This window comes from Pteropus medius, unplaced genomic scaffold (assembly GCF_902729225.1).
Source record: "Pteropus medius unplaced genomic scaffold, Ma_sr-lr_union100, whole genome shotgun sequence".
Taxonomy (NCBI): Eukaryota; Metazoa; Chordata; class Mammalia; order Chiroptera; family Pteropodidae; genus Pteropus; species Pteropus medius.
The window spans coordinates 493,816-516,138 of NW_024352947.1; the positions used below are offsets into that span (position 1 = coordinate 493,816).

The following is a 22,323-nucleotide window of genomic DNA, read 5'->3' on the forward strand; positions in this document are numbered from 1 at the left end:
ACATCCTGGGGCATTGTGGAGAGGGCTCCGGCCGCTCCATCTGCCTGGACACACGTGTCACCTGTCAGCCCTGACACCTTTTGACCCATCTGGGCTTTCCATGAAGCTTGTGGCTTTTCATTCTGCTCCCGGAAATTAAGGCTCTGATATCCTCTCCTTTGGGGTTCCCTGACCTCATGAAGGGCGTCACGCTTCACCCCTTCCCGTGGGGCCAGCATGAGGACGGGATCCGTGCCGCCTTCCTAGTGACGCGCAATGTCTCAGCTCTGTTCCGTCTCCCAGGGAGTGTTTTGTTTGGTTGTTTTTCGTATTTTTCCCGAGGCAGGGAACCGATTCTGTCTGATCTTACAGTCTTCCAAAACTAGGATTTATGACAAAAATGTTGGGAGGCGGGTTATTTAGAGTTCAGAATTTTTGGTACTCGAAATTTGAAAATTAGATTTTTTGCTCTTAAAATATTGTCTTTGCCCTGAGTTCAAAAACCTTCTCTGGAGGTCATAAGCCAAGACTCGACTCTCTATTTTCTGTCCGGTTCTCTTATGTCAACCACCCCTTTGTGATTCAATAGGAGGACCTCGAGATCAAGAGAAATGATTGAAAATAAAAATTATTAAAATCAATGACNCTGCATCTCCTGGAGAGGATGCTTTGTGTCCTAGTGATAATTGTTCTCATTAACTTTTCCACAAAGGAGCCTCGATGGGCTGAGCATAGAGGTGGATGGAACGCTGTCTTCCAGTGAAATGCAAACTACTTTAGACCATAGGGTTCCTATCTGTGGATTTTATTAAATTTAATGGATCCTCCTACATTGTAAAAAGAAACAAAAGTAACTTACAATAAAAATATCACAAGCTTTCATTTAAAAAATTGTTTCAGAGATTCTTATGCTTGAGATTACGGCACCTGTTTTCAGCTGATGAAGCCTTAAATTCCATTCTTTTTCACACTTGGAGTTCAAAGGGCAAAGCAGGTTGATTGTATCACTTGTCACTTACTATGCTAATAGGAAATAGTAAATTTCTTAACTTATTTGTGCTGTTTTTTAGGTGGAAAGGTAACACTATCGTGCTTCTTAAGGATTTTGCGGGGGAGGGGGGACACATAAGCATAAAAATCATCCTGGAGCCCAAAGGAGCTCATGGCACTGTGTTTGTCTCTGCCCCGATGACAGTGCGCTGTAGAGTTTTAATTTCTAGTGTGTTGCTCAGATGTGTCCAAACGCCTCTACTGTTTTAAACGAAGAAGCATGGAAAATGGAGTAACTGGCACGGCACTGGAGGAACCAGAAATTAAATATTTAACTACTTACATATTTAACTTAACACTGAATTTAGATGAAATATCAGGCATCTTCCTGAGATTTACAAGCGGGTTAGAATGAAGAAGGAGAGGGGGCCGGTCAGGATGGCGGAGCAGGGAACGCAGAGCTAGCCCCCTCTCGCCGCGCCAAAATCACGACTAAACCACAGAGCGGCCATCGTGGGGAGTCGCCTGAAGTCTGGATGAACAGAAGGCCTACAACTGGCGACACGTGGAAGAGGCCACCACAGGATGGGTAGGAGAGGCGGAGATGTGGGACGGGCTGGTCCCATGCCCACACATGGTGGATGAACATCAGGAGGGAGGCCTCGGCTGCGGAGGTCCCCTCTGAGGAGTGAGGGGTCCCAGCCCCACACCGGGGTCCCCAGCCCAGGGCTCCAGTGCTGGAGAGAGAAGTCCCCGCCACCTCTGGCTGTGAAAACCAGCGGGGACGCTGGTTGAGTGACACGAAGGGTGACTGGAGACCCAGGCATCCTCTTAAATGCCCGCACAAACTCACCGCTGACGACTCGCTCACTCTGAGGTCCAGCCCGGGGGACGCAGCTCTAAAGGTGCCAGGAACACACGGGGAGGGACTGAGTTGTCCGGCTTCAGTGCGAGGGCTGGAGGGGCGGCTTCGTCCCAGACAGAAGTGCCGGCAGAAGCCATGGGTCCTGTGCTGAGCCCTCCCCACTCCTTGCGTGCAGACACAGGTGGGCCCCATATCCGAGTCTCCAACAACCTGGCTGACACCGCTCCCTCTGCCCTGGTGATTACCTGAGACCCTGCCCTACCCAACATGTGGGCCACCCAAGCCCCTTCCGGTGGCTTTTCCATACAATAAGCCTGTCTTGGCTCATGCTGTGGACTTTCCTAAAATCTCTCAAACATTCACAAAACCCAGACAAGCAGTATCTGGCCTCGGCTTTCCCTGTACCACTTACTGAGCGGCCCCAAACCCAGCACTAGAGGCAGCCGGCCTCGGTTCACAGCTTGGCCTCTCCCAGGTGCCTCTAAGCTCAGCTCAATTGGCAGCTATCTGCAGATCACTTTGTAGCTCATGCCAGGTGACCCCAGACAGAGCACAGGCTGCAGCTGAAACTGGCCTGCAGTGGGCCCCCTCCCAGGAGGCCCTGGGACCAACACGCTGGTGGTTGGCTTCCATCTAAGCTGAAGCACAGCCTGGGGCCACATCTGAGGAAGACACACCCACAGGGCAGACCGGGCAGGCCCCAGAGCCCTGCTAGAGTGACCCCTGCTCCGTGGGGTCAGCCCCTGCACAGCGGCAACTCCGCTATGGTCATGGCCGGTCCTCATAACCAATCAGCCCGAGGGTCGACCCCTCCCGTTGACGTGCCAACAGCAATCAAGGCTCAGTGACAACAGGAGGGCACACACCACCCACACAAGGGACACACCTGGGGCCCCCGGCTCAGGTGACCGGGGAGTCTGCACCACTGGGCCCCACAGGACACCTACTACCTAAGGCTACTTCACCAAGACTGGGAGACATAGCAGCCCCACCTAATACACAGAAAGAAACGCAGGGAGGCGGCCAAAATAGGGAGACAAAGAAACATGTTCCAAATGAAAGAACAGAAGAAAGCTCCAGAAAAAGAACCAAACACAATGGAGACGAGCCGTCTCCCAGATGCAGAGTCCCAAACGCTGGTGACAAGGGTGCTCGGTGAACTCAGAGGGAGAGCAGATGGAATCAGTGAGGACTTTAACAAAGAGATAGGAAATATACAAATGGAGGTAGAACACATAAAAAAGAACCAGTCAGAAATGAAGATACAGTAACTGAAATGATGAGTACCCTAGAGGGAATCGACAGTAGATTCGATGAAGCAGAGGATCGAATCAGCAGCTTAGAAGATGAGGTAGCAGAAAACACTCAATTGGAACAGCAACGAGAAAAAGAATATAAAAAATGAGGACAGTTTAGGGGGCCCCTGGGACAAATTCCCACATGGATCTATTGGTATCTTCTACAGAAAAAAAAAGTCGTTCCCGCCAGAGCTCTGCCTGTCAGGGGAGGTCATGGGACTGGCTGCTCTTGAACCTACAGCCGGTCGATCGGCCCACGAAGCCGGATAACTGATTGGAGGCAGGGGGTGGCCGAGGAAGCAGAACATGGGAGCAAGATGCACGCGACCTCAGGCCTCGAGGAGCTTCTTGTCCGGAGAGAGCTCCGTAAACAGGTGACGGTAGGGGCAACGCAGGTGCTTCCAGGAATGTGTCAGAAACGCAGGTGACTCTGAGGTGAGCGTCACAGGGGAGGGTGGAGGGAACCGCACGGGCTCAGCCCGGGGCGGGGGCAGAGGGCACGGCATGTCTGCACTCCTGAGGCCCCGTCTGCCGTCCCCCCAAAGCTGGGAGGGAAGTCCCCATCGGCCACTGCGGCTTAAAGAAAAATGCTCTGAACTTTAACGCAAAGTTTCGGGTCAACCATTCCAAGTCGCAAGACCTCGAGTCTACTCTTCTCAGTTTCCCTGTCTGTAAAATGGACATAATAAAGATATCCCCGTGATTCTAAGAGATTTAAGATGCACCATCAATTTAATAAGAAATTTTCAAGGTGCCGGTAGAAGAGAGAAGTATGTATCCATCATAGCATATTTCCTGATTTCGGTAACGAAACGTGAAAATATATACCCCATAACGCTGAGGGAACGTGGTGCTGTGTCCTTCCCAGGGTGGCTGGGAGCACGGAGATTATATATGAAAATGCAATTTCACAGGGTGCTGTGGTCTAAATGTTCGTGTCCCTAAAACTCATATGTTGAAACCTGGACCCCCACTGTGATGGTATTAGGAGGGGACCTTTGGGAGGCGGCTAGGTTATGAGGACAAGCCCTCACTTGGGGTCAGTGTCCTTGTGAGAAGAGACAGGAGAGCTTGCTGTCCCCTTCTCCTCCTCATGTAAGGATAGAACAGAAGGCAGCAGCCACAAAGGACAGCGAGTGTCCTCGGGAGCCACAGGGTCCGTGTGCCTTGACGTGAGGGTTGCCAGCCTCTGGAGCTGCGAGAAGCAAAGTCTGCTGTTTCAGCCACCGAGTCTGTTACCTGTTTGTTACATGTTTGTTACAGCAGCCCTCACAGACTGTAGCCCTGGCAAGTGCTACAATGCGAATATTGTTACTTGCCTCACTCTGCATGGTCCAGCCTTTAATAATATACTAGCGACTTGATAACAAAGGGACAGCATTCAATTTTGAGGTCAAATTTCTTCATGAGACTCATTTTTATTAAGTGGGATATATCACTCTTAAAAACTAATATACAGAGAATTTTAGAACTAAAAGGAAATTGCAAGTTCAATGAAATTTCTCCTTAAATTTTATAATAGAAAAAAAAAAACAAACCCTGAGGATCAGAAAAATAAAATGACCTTTCTGTACACACAGGGTTCGTGGCACAGTGAGCTGGCAAGAGGACTTTTTCTAGATGACGTTGACGATTGTTCATAATTATGGTTACGTACAGCACAGTATTGGAGCCGGCTGTGTCACCTCGGGTCATACAAAGCAGCTGCATGACGCCAGTGCCCACGTGAGCAATTAGCAACGGCACAGCACGGAGCTAAGCTGATTTTGGCTATAGAACTGGGGCGATGGGGATGGAGGGCACGTGAGAAATGCAAAGGTGTGGGATTCTGATGCGTCCCGTGCTGCCTCCCCATGGGAGACGGGATCGTGCACAGCCCCAGTGACGGAGTCGCTGTACCTGGAAAGATTCACTCATCTTGGAAGTGTCCTCACCCCCAAGCAGTGTACCTCGGTCTGAAAACGACGGGGCAGAGCGGGTCTCAGGCAGGTGACCAGGCTGGGCAGGCCCGTTCACGGCAGAGCGGTCAGAGATTATCTTCTTGTAGACACCAGGACGCTGGGCCCAGCTGCAATGAGTGACGACACCGTCAGAATCACGAGAAATGCATCTTTCAGCGCGTTCAGCCCCTCACCCAGCATCTCTGATAGGACCCTGGCAACTTTCCTGACCGTTTATTGCAGCGATACAGGCAGGGTCCAGCTCATGGTGGCTTTATCTATAGAAGGCAGACTGGGACAAGGTTGTCACCATCTGCCACCTGGAGATACCGACGCCTGGCGAGATGGCTCTAAGCTCTCTGCAGGTGCGGGGAAGCAGTCAGGCCTCTCGGCCCTGCGCTCTCTGTGGCACTGGCTGGTCTGCTCTCCCACCTCAAGACAAACTGCTCGTCATGGGCAGCGCCATGGGCAGCGCCAGGAAGTAGGTTATGCCATCTGCGTTGACTTCATTCACTGCTCGCAGTATTATGATGATGCTCCTTTGACAGATGCAGGATGGGGACTGGGAAAGCGGAAGCTCGCCCCTGGGGTGGCTGGAGGTTCCTACCCCGCCCTGGTACCACCAGCAGAGCGTCGCCACGCCCCTCCCCCAGGGTCTCCCTGCGGGCGGTCCCCGTCCCCCTGGGCACCGAGCCTCAACCACGGCTGCAGCTTTCTCCGCCGGTTGGGACCCGTCGCCGTCGCCGCTCCGTCCCCCCGCGGCGGGCAGACGCTGAGCTGGCCCCGCGCAGCGCCGCGGGTCCCGTCTTTGTCTGGAGGAACAGAGAGCGGGAGCGCAGGGGAGGCGTGACTTCGATATTCATCCTGCTTTTCAGCAAATGGTTTCCTAATGTGCGTGTGCACTGTAGCTGCCTGAAGCCCCGCAGGCAGAGCCGGCTGCGCTGGGAGCCCCGAGCTCCCCCCTCCCGCCCCCAGCCCCCCCACCCCCGCCCCCCGCCGCGCCCCCGCCTCACACCGTCCTTCTCGCGGTGGCGGGCCGCGTGCGGGCGGGCGGTGCGCAGCGGGGCTTCTCCCATTCATAATCTACCCCTAACCCCCTCTCGCCGGCGTCCTGCGGGTCCGCTGCAGGGCCGGCCCGGCCCGGGAGCGCGGTTCCGAGAGGCACGGGGCCCGGGGGGGCGCGTGGCCGCGTTTCAGCGTTTCAGTGCCATCCCGTGTCGTCACTCGGGCTGTACAGACGACCGACACCGACCGCGGGTGGGCACTTCTGGGGAGGAAGAGACAAAATGGCTTGCGGTCGAATCGATGATAGCACCTCACCCTTCGACTTCGGGTGTCCGACATTTTGTGACTTGCGTTTTTCCGCTCCACCCCTGGCTTGGGAGGCCACCGTCAAACCCTGCTCCTCACCCGTCTGCGAACAGCTGGCTCTCCGGGTGCCCGCTTTCCCCCCTTTGATGGCGGTGGGGGGGGGCGCGGGAGCGGGCCGGGGAGCCGATGGCGGGGGAGGGGCGGGGCAGGGCGTCGCGCTCATCGGAGACGCGATCTCCAAGCCAATAACGTATTGTTAGGAACAGAGTCCTCTCTGCGAAACCCTTAAAATCGCTCCTGACTCCCCCAGCAGCAGGACGCGAGCCCTTATTTGCTGAGCTGACGGCTCCCCGCGGCCCCGCCCCTCTCTCCGCTCTGGAAATTACAACTCCTCGCGGCCACGCGGGGCGGAGGCGGCCGCGGCGGGAGGGAGGCGGGGAGGGGATCCCCAGCCAGCCCGGCGCTCGCCCTCCGCCCGCCGGCTGCAGCGTCGCTCGGCCAAGGTCAGAGGCGCCGCAGGAGCAGCAGCGGCAGCGGCAGCGGCAGCGAACCGGAGAAGCGGGTCCATCCTGGCCGCTGGGAGGAAGCCCGGGCGCGTTCGGCCCACAGCAGCAGCCGCGGGTTAGGGAGGCGAGCGAAGGTCTCGGAGCCAGCGGGGCCCAGCCGGGAGGGTCGCCGCACAGCGACCTGGCAGGTGGCGGCGCCGGCTTCGGTCCGCGCGCAGGGCGCTGTCCGCCGCCTCGTGGTGCTGAACCCAGCCCCTCGCCCCAGCGCCCGGCTCGCCCGCCCTGTCACCTGCAGGCCGCCCGATTGGGGGCGGGGCGGACGCACAAGGGGGACCCTGGGCAGCGCCTCGCTGGAGCCCAGAGGTTGAAGCAGGAGAGCCAGCCAGCGGCAGCTTGGTCGCTGGTCCAGATGTGGAGAGGACGCGCGCGCCGCAGCCGCCGGCGGCGCTAGTGCTGATTCATCACCCGGAGCGCCCCGCAGACCCCCGCGAGGGCAGCAGGCCGGCTCCGGACTCTGGCCGCGGGTCGAAGCCGCTGGCGCAGGAGCCTCGCGGGCAGGAGGTGAGGACCCCTCCCTTCTGTTGCCCCCAATCGTCTTAGGGCGGTGGCCCCAGGACAGAGAGAGGGGCGTGTCCCCGGCTGTGCAGCGGCGGTGCCTGGGTGATGCGCCTGCCGCCAGCCTCAGCGGCGCTGCCCACGCCCGCTGCCCTCCGCCCGTTCCCGGAGCTCGGGCCGTTCCGCCCCGCGGCCTGAGCCGCCCGCCGGCGCACGCGGCGATGGAGGAGGAGCTGAAGTGCCCCGTGTGTGGCGCGCTGTTCCGGGAGCCCGTCATCTTGCCCTGCTCGCACAATGTCTGCCTGCCCTGCGCTCGCACCATCGCGGTGCAGACGCCGGACGGCGAGCCGCGCCTGCCGCCGCCGCTGCTGCACTCGCGGGGCGCGGGGCTGCCCGCGGGCTCCGCCGCCGCCGCCGCCGCGCCCGCTCCGGACCACGAAGCGGCGGCTGGCCCGGCCTGCGGCAGCGGGGCCGGGGGCGCAGCCGGCGGCGCCAGCGCTGGAGCGGGAAGTGGCGGGGACCACGCGGACAAGCTGAGCTTGTACAGCGAGACAGACAGCGGCTATGGCTCCTACACCCCCAGCCTCAAGTCTCCGAACGGGGTTCGCGTGCTGCCCATGGTGCCCGCGCCGCCCGGCTCCTCGGCCGCCGCGGCCCGGGGCGCCGCCTGCTCTTCGCTGTCCTCGTCGTCCAGCTCCATCACGTGTCCCCAGTGCCACCGCAGCGCCTCCCTGGACCAGCGCGGCCTGCGCGGTTTCCAGCGCAACCGCCTGCTCGAGGCCATCGTGCAGCGGTACCAGCAGGGCCGCGCGGCGGTGCAGGGGGCGTCCGCAGCCCCTGCCGTGGCGATCTGCCAGCTGTGCGACCGCACCCCTCCGGAGCCGGCCGCCACGCTCTGCGAACAGTGCGACGTGCTCTACTGCGCTGCCTGCCAGCTCAAGTGCCATCCATCCCGAGGACCCTTCGCGAAGCATCGCCTGGTGCAGCCGCCGCCGCCACCGGCGCCCGCAGAGGCCACCTCTGCGTCGCCCGGCGCGGCCCAGGGCGCCCCCAGCGGCGGCGGCGGCTGCAAGAGTCCCGGGGGCGCGGGGGCCGGAGCCGCGGGTGGCAGCGCGGCCCGCAAGTTCCCGACTTGCCCCGAACACGAAACGGAGAACTACAGCATGTACTGCGCGAGCTGCCGGGCGCCGGTGTGCTACCTGTGCCTGGAGGAGGGGCTGCACAGCAAGCACGAGGTGAAGCCGCTGGGCGCCGTGTGGAAACAGCACAAGGTGAGCGCGCGCGGGCAGGAGCGGGGTGCGGGCTGCGGGGCGGCTTCCCGGGCGCTTCCCCGGAGGGGTCAGGCGGGAGTTCCTTCCTGCGTTCCTTGGCTCATCCATTCGCTCATTCCCTCATGGGCATTTGACAAAAGCCTCTCATGAACCCGGGGTACTCTGAGCTGGGTGCTGGAGATGGAGGTGCGAGTGTCGCTAGGTCCCCTGGACCCTGAGGTTTTGAGTCCACGCCCCCCCGGGAACCCAGAGTGCAGAAGCAGGGCTCTTTCCTTCCTCCGCTGGCTAATGAGTCAGGTCCTTGGTCCCTCCGGCCCTCAGCCGCGTTACCCCCCACCTGCAGGAAGCAGGATGCCGTCCGCGGCTCATCTCACCTGAGGGCAGGAGGGCCTCCATCCCCGCCTCGGGCGGGGACACACCACTTCCTTGACAGCAGAAGCCCCACAGCTCCCGGAGTGGTGTTTCCCCTCTTTTTGAGTGTCTCCCGTCTCCAGCACTTTCTTCCCCCCAGAATACCTCCCAGCCTAGAGGGAGGATGTAATTCCTCGTGCCCCCCAGCCCCACCCCCGTTTTGAGAATCTGGACGCGTGCCCTTCGAATGGGAGCGTTTCCCCAGAGACGGTCTCTTCCTGGGACTCTGCCATAGTGGCAGCGGCAGTGGGGTGCGGTCGCAGAATAAGCCCTCGGTAAGACTGCCAGGCACACGTTCATCTGCAGGTTGCCCAAGCTTTCGTCCCCGGGACTTGCCTGGGGGTGCCACCTCCCACGGGGGGGACGAACAGTCTCTGCGGGCCACTCCTCCAACTCCTGCTGCCAAGTAGGTCGCGCCCATCCCATGAACCTAAGGCAAGAGGGGGGTCAGCTCTTCTGACAAATATTGTCCATAATCGCCCTTCCAAAGGCCCAGCTGAGCAGCTGGACTTCACTGGCGCCTGGGTCACTGAGTCAGGCCCGACACAGAGTCCTTTGCTCAAGGTCCCCAACAGCATCTGCAAATTTGGACGTTCATCACTCAGTACCGTCTTCCAGTAAACTTCTCACACATAGAAGAGGCAGGTCTCCAACGAGCCCAATAGGAACTAAGTGCTCTGACTGCGAAGGAAAAACACGGGAAAATAAAGCGAGGTGCTCTGGTCTCAATAAAGCGAGGTGCTCTGGTCTCACATTACCCCACCGGAAACGGACAGCTCCTTCGGGGAGCAGCGAGGAGAGGACGGGAAGGGACAACTAAGCCTATGATAGATTCATTATATACAGTTACTGTGTATTTTCATTTGCAACAACGCGCATGTTATTATATAATGTAATATTTTCAAACCACAGATTAAGAAAGGACACAAACGAGAAACGCTTTAGAAATCCAATCGGGGTGGAAATTCACATGGCAGGTGAAGCAAGGCAAGCTGGTACCCAACCCCTCATCTTTGAGCAGCGGTCTCATCTGGGGACAATTTCACTCCCGGGGCATTCAGCAATATCTGGAAACACTTCGGGTTGTCACATCTAGGGGGTACTACTGGTATCTAGTGAGTAGAGGCCAAAGAGGCTGCTAAACACCTCTCCGTGCACAGGGAAGCCCCGAAAACAGTCATCCAGGCCCAAGTGCCGACGGTGCCTCTGCTGAGAAATGCTCCGTGCAATGGCTCAGACCTGCATCCAAATCTCGGTGCGTGCAATTCACTCGCTGTAAGCTTTGGGCACAGTTACAGACCCTCTGGATAATATTTAGCCCAGATAACAGTTGCGAGGAGTAAGTATAATAGTGCGTGTTTAGTCTCTAGCACAGCACCTGACCCACGGTAACCGATACATGTTATTATTTTTAGAGTTTTTATACTTAAAACCACCAGACCTGCAGAGAGCTGGAGGGCAGCAGCAGAGAGTGCTTATTTGACCTCAGTGGGCTGGGTACCTGGCGAAAGCACGAGCTGGCAACTCATGGTATTGTTTTCTGTCGAGCTCGAAAACAGCCTCGACGAAATGGGGGTGTCTACCTCGAGTCGGTTGTCTCTCACGTGACATTGTGTTGCAACTGCTTCACAGAACTTGTAAGCTGCCTTGCTAATTCATCTTTCAAGTGAAAAGACATCTTCCAAATAAAGAAATCTCTTGCAAAGAGGCTGTGATCAATTACAAAAAAAAACCACAAACAAACAAGAAATATAGGTTCACACTCAGATTTCATGAGATGCTAAATTTCCACAGCGTAGGGGGCTGGGACGGATTCTGGATATTGTCACCTAAATGTTTAGACTTAGTGAAGCATGGGAACCGAAATGGTTGAGTTTGCAAACTTGAGAGAGATGAAGCCTTTAACAGGATAACGAGTTTTCGATAACAAGTTGGATAATGAGTATGATTTTGAGGACAAGATCGTGCAGGGAAATTCATCGGTCGTCCTTGGCTTGGTGTCAACAGCTGTTTTATAAAATTTCTGTCCTCAAGCAACTGGGAAACATGGTCCCCGCTCGTACCCGGTTTCAGTTGCCCACAGTCAACCACGGTCAGAAAATTCGAAGTGGAAAATCCCAGAAATAAGCGATTCGTAGGTTTGAAGTTCCTCACCATCCTGCATCGTGTGAAGACGTGTCGCAGTCCCGCTCCGGTCTGCCCAGGGCGAGGGTCCTCCCTTGGTCTGGTGTCTATGTGCCGTGCAGGCTCCCTGGCCGTCTAGTTTGTCACATCTACTGTCATGGTATCGCAATGTTTGGGTCAGGTAAAGTCGTTTGCTACTAATCTCGTGCCGCACCCAGCTTATAAATTAAACTCTATCACAGGTGTGTCTGTGTGGGAAGAAGTCCGTAGGGGGTTTGGCAGTGGCGGTGGTTCCAGTCATCCGCCGGGGGTCTTGGGACGTGTCCCCGCGGATGAGGCGGGCGGCGGCATGCAGGACACCGTGTCGCAGCTTTACATCTTGTGCCAGAGCTTCAGGGAGCCGAGACACGCTGTGAAATCCAGAAGGCGGTACTTTTTGAAAACCCGTTTTCAAGAACGTGCTGTTTTTCTAGAGACGGAGATGACGGAGTGTGTGTTGTGAGCGTCTGAACCCAGGGCTGGAGGGCGCAGGAAAGATGCCGAGTGTGGGGGTCGGTGTCACTCTGCGGGCAGGTGTCTAGGTCGCCGTCGTGAGCTGTGAGCGGGTGACCTAGAACCCTCGATCGCACACTCCCGACGTGGTGGTTTAGTTCTCCGGGAAAACTTAACGGCACTGGATTTCGGTCGTTGTCATCACCGTGTAAAAGCCCCAGAAGCCATGATGAAGCCCGCTGCATGGGCAGTCCCAGAACGGGACGGGCGCAGCTCCCCGGCGGCCCTGTGACCGGGAAGCCGTCGTCCGAGCCTCGCTTCACGTCCCCCTCCGGCCGCTGGCAGCTCGCCTCTGATTAGTGATTCTTAGGCAACGAGACACCTAGGTGACACTGAAACCTATTTTAAAACAGGGTTGATTATCACCTTTTTTAAGCAGCGTAAAAACTTTAGGCCTTGGCGAAACACATTTTTGGTCGGTTCTCCTGGGAGAGGACAATCGTTTGAAAGAACTTTAGGCGTGAAGAAATTATAAGCTAACAAGGATGGGACAAGGAGGTCGCTTTCGGCGAGACCATTTCTCTTTCTGCCTCTTGCTTATGGAATTCTAATTTTCCCGAAACCAGAGGCAAAGGGCCGCTGTGGGGCATCCCTCTCCCCTACTGTGACATGTCACAGAATGTCCACAAGGTCCTGCTGGAGACAGAGTCGACCCTGAATGAAAACGGGCAGAAGTCGATTCCAAAACTGAGGCGTGGAATGCTGACTAAGCCCTTCTTCGGGAGTCTGAGCCTTGAAAGACGGGAGTGTATGACCCCAAGGTCTCACCGTAGCCAGAACCACGTTATCAACGGGTCTGTGCTTCACAGCAGAGGGGGCAGCGAGGCCCTGAAGTCCCCAGGGAAATGGGACTGTAGGCCATTGCCCAAGCTGAGGGGCTGGCCGGGCCCCCGGTCCTGCCTCTCACGTGTTTGGCCTATAAAGCCTCTGACACAAGACTTCCTCCACCGAAAGAGATATGACAAAGGCCGAACACGTAGTCACAGCTGAGCTGTGGTCACGAGGATGCCTGTTTGGATAGTTCTGGCGCTTTATGACGCCATGGTCGTTATTAAGAACCAGGTCGACTCACGTAGAAATGTTGGCACTAAATATCATCCCAAATTCCAGTTCGCAGGGAAAAACATTTATAACACGTTAGAGTGTTTTTCCTCTGGAATCCTATTATACGTTTATTTCGTAGCTGACCTTTTTTCTCTAATAATACAATATAAATATCTCTCCTGTCAGTTGATGAACCTCACTGTTGATGGCTGCATGCCATTCCGTCTAAGGATTTATTATTTTATTTGCTCGTACCCTTCTGCTAGACTTTAGGTTGTTTTCAGTCTTTTTCTGTTATAAACATTTTTTCTAGTGAAATCTATGCGTATACTCTTAATTGTTTCCTTACATTAAATTTTCAAAGATGAAGTTGCTTCATCAAAGGTTGCCCGGCTTTCCTCCATCTGATTAACGTTGCCGATGCCTCCATGAAGTTTATACCTATCTTTTCTCCCAACAGAAAATTATGTAAATAATAAACTCGCGTAGACGGGGACCATATGAGGCAAATAGGTGGATTGTCCTATTTGTAGCAATTAGTTTGCTGTTTTCATTATAGTAGTTAGAACTATGTTTCAAAAGATGATCACAAGTATCTAGATGTTATATTTTTAACTACTAGGGATCTGCCTTCCGTCAACAATTGGTGTGATGTGCCCAGCTATGAGCCAGGGGCCCCTCTGCTTTTGAGGCCTGTGGGGAGCCCCGGAAGTTGAACCTTTTGACGTTGTGCTTTTGTCTTCTTCCTGAAGACTGTTTATAACGGCGCCGGGTTTGGAACCAAGGCGGGCTCTGAAGGTCGCGAAGGGGCGACGCCCCCTCGCTGTTGCGGTGGCCCTCTGCGGCGGGCACATTCCACTCCCGGCCCGTGGTGGCGGGCCCTTTATGTGAGCAGACCCGCGGCCCTGGGACCTCACCCGTGGAGGCCAGCGGCACGGAGTGTCCCACAGGAGGCCGGTCTCATCTCTGAGACAGACTAGGGAGAAGACCGAGGGACTGCGGGCCACCCCTGGCCCCGTAAAGAGAGCTTTACTGGGACACAGCCACGCTTGTTTGCGTACGTGTCGCCCGTGGCTGCTGTGGGCGAGTTGCCTTTGGAAGAGCTGAGTAGCAGCCGGTGAGATCTGGGGCCTGCAGGGCCGTAGACACTTACTGGCTGGTTCTTTACAGAAGAAAATGCGCTGACCGCTACGCTAGGACCTTGGGACTCGGCGAGGCCTTGACCCGCCACAGCTCTGCTCACGCACGATCTGTATTTTCGCTCGTTCTTCCGTTGATCTGCACGCACGGAAGTGCCCGGTGTCCGCGGGGCTGCTATGTGCGTGCCGTGCCGGTCAGGAGCTCGTGACCCGGTGACCCGGAGAGGACGCCTTCTGTCACTGGACTCGCGGGTTTATCACAGAACCCCTTTGCTGTCCACATCGGATATCGTCCCACAGCTGTTGGGCACTCTGTTCTTTGTTCACAATTATTCTCTTTGTCTCTCGTACTGCAGTTTCGGTCATTTCTACCGACCCTCTTCGAGTTCACCGATTCTTTCCTGGGCTGTGTCAAGTCCACCCGTTGGCCCTTTTCCAGCGGCCCTCCGCGTCGTCCCCACCGCCCTGCTGCTCCCCAGCACGGGAAGAAGCCACATGTGGCTTCACCTTGCCTGGGGTCGTCGGGGAGAGGGACCGGATTTGTTGTGTGTCCCCGGTGGCTTAAGGTTTTGTCTGGAGAGGGGAAGGGCCCCGGTGGCACTTGGTACTTTCCCGTGGTGGCCGTCAAGTCCCTCCTTCGAGCCAACTTCTGAGGGGCAAACTTTTCCTTTTCTTTCTTTTTATTAACTAAAGTCCATATTTTTAATACTTTGATGTTTTTCGTTTTTATCTAATATACTTTGGGAACGTTTCTCTTTTTAATCGAACGGACACTTTAGATCGTTGTGTGACTGATGAGGTTTTACTTTCCTTTGGCCACGAAAATGCTTAGAGCCAAACGTGGGTGCATAGTGATGGGTGTGATTATGCTACCGATTCTGAACCTCAGATCGGGTTCCACCTTCTGTCTCCTTGCATACGTGAAGCCAGGATCTTGTCTTTAAGAAGCGATTTTTTAAATTGAATTTATTGGAGTGACATCGGTTAATAGAATTATGTGAGTTTCAAATGTATAGTTCAATAATACGTCATATGCATACGGCATTGTGTGTTCACCACCCGGAGTTAAATTTCCTTCCGTCACCCTATATTTGACCCTCTCTGCCCCCATCTACCGCCCTCGTCCCCTGAGAAGCGGTTCTGAATGGCTGCATTTCCCCAGGGGGCCCGTCTTCCTTCCCTGCCCCTGCTCTCAAGCACGTGCTGGGGGCTCCTGTCAGCTCTGCAGCTTTGAGGCTGGCAACATGACGGCGGGAGGGAGAAGGCAGTGAGGGACGGAGGGGTTGGACGACCCAGAGAAACGACGAGAAGTCACATGGCGCAATGTATTTAATTTGAGTCGTCAGTTAGGCAGGAGGCACTACGACCCCAACATACAGACGCCACAGGAGGACGAGAGCTTGCGGGGGACGTGTGGCTAGTGAGGAAGCCTGAGCCGCCTGGCTCGGGGACCGCCTCGCTGGGCTGTTACCTGTTTGCAGTGTCCCCTGCCCTCCTGTGGAGGAGGTTCGCTCCTGCCCCATCTAGGTCGAGCTGGGCCACGTGACTCACGAGGGGCCATGTGACAAGGAGAGTGGAGGCTGGCTGCTGCCACCTCCTGGGAGAAGCCTGAGGGGCCGGTGTGTTTCAGTGGTGGCTCCTTTTCGTCTGCGGTGAGGCTAAATGCCCCCCGTGAGGGATGCTCCTTCATCTTGGGCCCCGGAATGAGCTGTGGGCAACCTGTGATGGGCATTCGATGGAGCGCGGAGTAGGTCTTTGTTGCTGGAAGCTTCCGGGCTGTGAGGGTGTAGGTCGCAGCAGCACGACCGGCTCATGCATGGCACATGGCCACACGGTCCCGCCCCACTGTCTCGCCTTCGCTCCGAGACTCACCTGGGTGTCGGTCAGAATATTTCTAGCTTTTCCTTCTGTTGCAGAAGGCCATGGGAGGGCTGTTTAAACCTGTCAGCATCTTCTACTAGACCCATAGATTTTAACTGGACTTTGTAAAAATTGGGGCTTTTTTTCTGTGCTCCCCTGCACTGTAGGGAGGTGAGTCCTCTCGCGCGTACAAGTGGACAGGGGCGTGTGGTCCACGGGTGGCCGTGGACTGTCTTTCTGATTACTTGGGTCTCCTCTGAACGTTTTTCTATCCTAAACCGTTTCTTAGATAGTTTCACTTTGCTTAAAATCCATTCGTTCTGCAAGCAATGATAGACAGGACCCCGGCACGTCCCGAGCACGTTTAACGGTGATCATTTGAGATACTTAGCATCCCGTACCAGCGCGTTCTCTTCGTAATATCTCTACGTGGCCAGTGACAAATGGGATCCACAGAATCCTGTTTTGCAGTAAGTTACCCAACGTGCAGCAGCAAAACCGCTCTGCTATCGTAGTGCGTGTCACACGCAGAGAGAGAGTAAAGGTTGGTCTCTGCTTCTGGTCCTCACTCAGGAAAGCTACAGACAACATCCAGGACGAAATCAGTTCACTGATGCGGATATTACTGGAGCGTTTCCGCACATCAGGCACCACTGGCCATAGAAATGTATAAGACAAGCTGGCAGGCACTGGGGCCCGGGGTCAGGCACCTGGATGGACAGCTGAGGCGCCTCCGCCAGGACACCTGCCTCAAAGACATTGACATACATCCTGGAAGGAGTTCAAGGCGCACGCTCCATTTGAGGCGGGCAGTGAAGCTTCAGGAGGACGTAGTATTTGGAAAGGTCTTTGCAGAGGGATTGGGTAACCACGGGCAACAGCCAGAGCAGGAGCTTGAGGGCGTACGTGTCCGGGGAGACGGCAGTGGCCAAGGCAAGGAGGAATAAAGCCAGATGGCCAAGCCCGGCTTGACCAAAGGGTGGAAACCACATGGACCGCCCTGGGAGGTAAGGCTGGAGAGGGTCGTGGACACCGAGCTAAGGGACTGGACCTCGATTCAGTGGGGCACAGTGCACACTGGTCAGTGGGGAGGTGTGGTCAGAGCTGTGTTTCACCATGACCAGGAGGTCATGGGCTATGCAGGATCCAGTTCTCTGGAGTGAACTTTACACAGTGTGCTTCATCACGTAATAGGACATCGCCCCCACCAATGTATGTGGGCAGCATCGAACCCCAAACCCCACCATACAGTCCAGTTGACGGGGGCTGAGGGTTCTTTGGCGGCCTCGCCTTCTCTCGTTTAGCAGTGGGGTCTACAGTGCTGAAGGGAAGGATTTGCTGGCTCATGTGGAAAATGTTCCCCAGATTTTAGTAGATGGCGTTAGCTGCATTCAAATAGTTAGACATCAGAATCACCTGGGATTATCCCTCCAGCCCCCTCAACCCTACGGATACTGTTTCCTTAGAGGACACGTCATTTCTGGGCCTCAAGACTGCTAGTCAAGATGGCAGAGCAGGCAGAGCTGGGCTCACCTCCTCCCACGACCACATCGAAATCACAACTAAACTACAGAACAACCATCACTGAGAACCGCCTGTAGTCTGGCTGAACAGAAGTCCTACAACTGGAGACTCACAGAAGAGGTCACCTCGAGACTAGTAGGAGGGGCAGAGACGCAAACCACCAGGACCCATACCCACGTGTGGCAGTTGAGCATTGGGAGGGATGTCTCAGCTCTGGAGGTCCCCCCAGAGGAGTGAAGGGTCCCGGTCCCACACTGGGATCCCCAGCCCAGGGCTCCATGCCACAAAGAGAAGTCCCCATAACTTCTGGCTGTGAAAACTAGCAGGGATGATGACTAAGTGACATGGAAGGCAGCTGGCATCCCAGGAGTCCTCTTAAATGACCCGTGCATTGACTTACCGCTGATGGACTCACTTACTCTGAGATCCAGCACTGGAGACACAGCTCGAAGGCACCAGGTCCACACGGGGAGGAACTGAGTTGTCTGGCCTCAGGGTGAGGGCTGGAGGGGCGGCTTCCTCCCAGGCAGAGTGCTGGCAGAGTGCTGGTTCCTGTGTTGAGCCCTCCCCTCCCGGCATGCAGACGCAAGAGGCGTCATATCCGAGTCCCCATCACCTGGCTGACAGGTTTGCCTCACCCTGGTGAATCCTCAAGACCCCGCTTCTCCCAACGTGTGGGCCCACCCAAGCTGTTTCCAGTGGCTTTTCCATACAAATGGTCTGTCCTGGCTCAGGCTGTGGACTTTCCTAAAAGCTCTCAAAGGTTCACAACCCCAAACAAGCAGCATCTGGCCTCTGCGTGCTCTGCAGCTCTCGCTGAGCAACCCCAAGCCCAGCGCTACCGGCAGCCAGCCTCAGTTTACAGCTCGGTCTCTCTCAGGTGCCTCCAAGCTCAGCTCAAGTGGCAACCATCTGCAGATCACTTTGTAGCTCTTGCCAGGTGACCGCAGACAGAGCACAGGCTGCAGCTGAAACTGGCCTGCAGGAGGCCTGGGGCCAACATTTTGGTGGCCGGCTTCCATCTGAGCCGGAGCACAACCTGGAGCCACATTTGAGGAAGACATACTCACAGGGTAGACTGGGCAGGCCCCAGAGCCCTGCTAGAGTGAATCCTGCTCGTAAAATTGACCCCTCACTGGCCAGTCCTCACAGCCAATCAGCCCAAGGTTCGACTCCTCCCATTGATGTGCAAACAATAACCAAGGCTTCACTACAACAGGAGGGCACACACAACCCACACAAGGGACACATCTGGAGTGTCCGGCTCAGATGACCAGAGAGACTATGCCACTGGGCTCCACAGGACGTCTACTACATAAGGCCACTCTACCAAGTTTGGGAGACATAACGGCCCTATCTAATACACAGAAAGAAACACAGGGAGGCAGCCAAATGGGGGAAATGAAGAAATATGTCCTAAATTAAAGAACAGAAAAAGCTCCAGCCGAAGAACCAAACAGAACGGACACAAGCCATCTCTACCAGACGCGGTGTTCAGAACACCGGTGATAAGGGTGCTCAGTGAACACAGGGGAGTAGATTAAATCAGTGAGAACTTTAGCAAGGAGACAGGAAACCTAAATATGGAGGCGGAAAACAGAAACTAGAACCAGTCGGAAATGAAGAATATAATAACTGAAATGAAGCCTCCCTCAGAGGGAATCGACAGCAGATTAGATGAAGCAGAGGATCGAATCAGCGACTTACAAGATAAGGTAGAAAACAGCCAATCAGAACAGCAACGAAATAATCCAAAAAAAAAAAAAAAAAAATGGGGACAGTTTAAGAGGCCTCTGGGACAACACCAGGCATAACAACATTCACATCATAGGGGCGCCAGAAGGAGAAGAGAGAGACCAAGGGATTGAGAACCTATTTGAAGAAATAATGATGGAAAATGTCCCTAATCCGGTGAGGGGAATAGACACACAAGCCCAGGAAGTGTAGGGAGCCTCAAACAAGGCAAATCCAAAGAGGTCCACACCGAGACACAGCATCACTAAAATGCCAAAGCCTAAAGACATGGAGAGAATCTTTAAAGCAGCAAGAGATAAGCAGTGAGTTACCTACAAGGGAGCTCCCATAAGACCGTCAGCTGGTTTCTCAACGGAAACTTTGCAGGCCGGAAGGGACTGGCACGAAATATTCCAAGTGATGAAAAGCAAAGACCTACAACCAAGATGACTCCACCCAGCAAAGCCATCATTTAGAATCGAAGGACAGATAAAGAGCTTCCCAGACAAGAACAAGCTGGAGGAGCTCATCACCGCCGAGCCAATGTTAAAGGAAATGTTGGAGGGACTTCATTCAGAAGAAGAAAAAAACAGATCAAAAATATGAATAGTCAAATGGCAATATTACATATTTATCAACGATTACTTTGAATATAAATTAATTAAATACTGCAATCGCAAGATGGGTGGCTGAATGGGTAAGAAAACAAGACCCTTCTTTGTGGTGCCTACGAGAGACTCACTTCAGATCTGAAGACACACACAGACTGAAAGCAAAGGGATGGAAAAGACGTTTCATGAAAATGGAAACAAACGGAAAGGCTGGGGTGGCGACACTCAGACCAGACAGAATAGACTTTAAACCGTTACAGGAGACGAAGAAGGACCCACGGCCCCACTCCCGGGAATTCATCTGAAGAGCCCAACACGACTTCGAAGGGACCTGTGATCCGCATGTTCACTGCGGCACTGTTTACAGTAGCCGAGATCTGGAGGCCACCTGGGTGTCCATCGGTGAATGATAGATGAAGAAGAGCTGGTGCGTGTACATAGTGGAATATTACTCGGCCGTGAAAAGGAATTGAATCTTGCTGTTTGCAACAGCAGGGATGGACCTAGAGGGTGTTGTGCTGAGTGGAGTGAGTCAGACAGAGAAAGACAAATGCCATGTGCTTTCACTTACCCATGGAACCTAAAGAACAAAATAAGCAAACGAAACAGAAACTCATGGATACGCAGAACATTTTGAGGGTTCCTGGATGGGTGAACAGGGGAAGGGATTAAGAAGCACAAACTGGTAGTTACGAAACAGTCACGGGATGTTACATAACTATCTAATCACTAATTGGTACACCTGAAAGTAATATAATACCGTATGTCACCTGTAATTGAAAAATAAAAATAATTTTAAAAAAACGACGCCTCGCTACGTGGTCCCGGGTGATTTCACGGAAGCGTCTAACGAGCGTCTGCCGTGTGTCAGATGGTACCCACACCTGCGCACGTCACGGCGTTTACAGGGACGCACTGGTACGTGTCTCCTCTGTGTGTAGAAGGAGAGTTAGACTGAGCCACGTCTGGGCCCTTGGTGTCTAACCTTGTGCACATCTGTCAAGTGATCCCGGTGTCGGAGGACAAGGACCAAGTCACATGTGGCAGACCCAGACGGAACGACAAGAGGATTTCGGGGTGCCTGCCTTGCACTATTAAGCACATGAGTGAGAACTCACACGAGGTAGGACCTGTCTGTCGTTCCCACGTTCCCGTCTCACGGGAGAGGACACCCCAGGACATGAGGGAGAGTATTTTCCCGAGACACAGAGCGGGAACCTGACCGCTGGAGCTCAAGGCCCACGCATCGCAGTGTGTGGCAAGGCCATCCAGAATGGGCGGCAAAACAGAACACAGTCTCCCGAGCCGCGAGGCTGTCCCTTCCAGCCGAGAGGCCACCAACCGCCTTCCAGACGGCTCTGTCCTGGAAGCAGGTCAGCAGGCCTGGGCCGGGCTGGGCCGGGCCGGGCCGGAGGAGGCCGAGGGACCTCACTTACGTGGCCTCTCGGGGCTCCTCGCCGGCGAAGGCTGCTGGCCGTGGTGACGGGGACCGGACCTGTCCCGCCTCAGCACGCGCCCCAGGTCAGCCGCTCGCTCTGCTTTGCAGTCATCCAGAGAGCATCTTTTGAGCCCTGCTTTACGCCAGCGCCGAGGGCCAGGAGTGCAAAGAGAAGACAAAGTCCCCTCCACCAGGGGCTGCCCGGGTCCCTGGGGCGGGGAGCGGACGGTGAAGCAACCTGCGTGGGGTGGCAAGGGGCATTCCGAAGAGGGTCCGGCGGGGCGCGGGAAAGGCCCCGTGGACACGGTGACGCCGGAGCAGAGGCCGCAGGACGGGTGGGTCTGGCCGCCCCCCCCCCTTCCTGCCCGTGTCACTCCCTCAGCTTTTTACACGTTAAAAGCCCGGTTATGGTCTACTCCACGGCCAGGTCGGGGGGCAAATTCGATGGTGCGTGCGTTTGGTTAAAAAGAAACATGATACTAAAAGCCATAGATTTGGCCCCGGCTCACCGTGCCACCTTTGGGTCCCAGAGCCTTGTCTGCACCCTCTGTGCGGGGCGGGGAGTCCCTGGAGCTAACGAGGTGGCCACCAACAGCCTGTCCCCCTTCTGGACAAGGCCGCTGGCCTCCTTTCCACCCACCCCTCAGGCCACAAGGCGACTGTGGGGGGGTGGGGAGCTGGCCTGGGACCCCGGCTGTCTGTGCGTCCGCGTCGGATGGGGGCTCAGCTGTGGGAGGAGAGAGCCACGCCAGCCGGTGGCTCCACTGCGCCCCCTGGCTCGGGTCCCAGGAACAGCAGCAGCCGCCTGGGGGCCTGGACCGGTTGGCCCAGCGCTCGGTGGGTCCCTGTCTGGGCGGCAGAGCGCGGCCAACCAGCACGGCCAGTGCTGCCGGGATTAGCCTCTGCAGGCGTCACCGTCCACCACGGTCCCTGTGGTGAGGACAGCGCCCAGGCAGGGTCGCGCCCCCCCCCAAACGCGGGTCTCCGTGACGCAGCGCACACCGCGGGCCGGTAACGCCTTGTTCCCTTGTCGACCCGCGACGTGTTCTAGGCCCAGCTGTCTCAGGCCTTAAACGGAGTGTCCGACAAGGCGAAAGAAGCCAAAGAGTTCCTGGTCCAGCTGAAGAACATTCTGCAGCAGGTGCAGGTGAGCAGGTGCCGGGGCTGGGGG

General features: G+C 55.8%; 1 protein-coding gene across 1 annotated transcript in view; it reads left to right on the forward strand.

Annotated features, from left to right (window-relative positions):
* The first annotated feature begins 7,665 nt into the window (after positions 1-7,665).
* The window catches only part of TRIM67 (tripartite motif containing 67), a 27,536-nt gene continuing 12,878 nt past the window's right edge, over positions 7,666-22,323 (forward strand). The window contains exons 1-2 of the mRNA XM_039850344.1: positions 7,666-8,715; positions 22,204-22,299. Coding sequence (XP_039706278.1) covers positions 7,666-8,715; positions 22,204-22,299 — 1,146 coding nt within the window. The remainder of the gene's footprint in view (positions 8,716-22,203; positions 22,300-22,323) is intronic.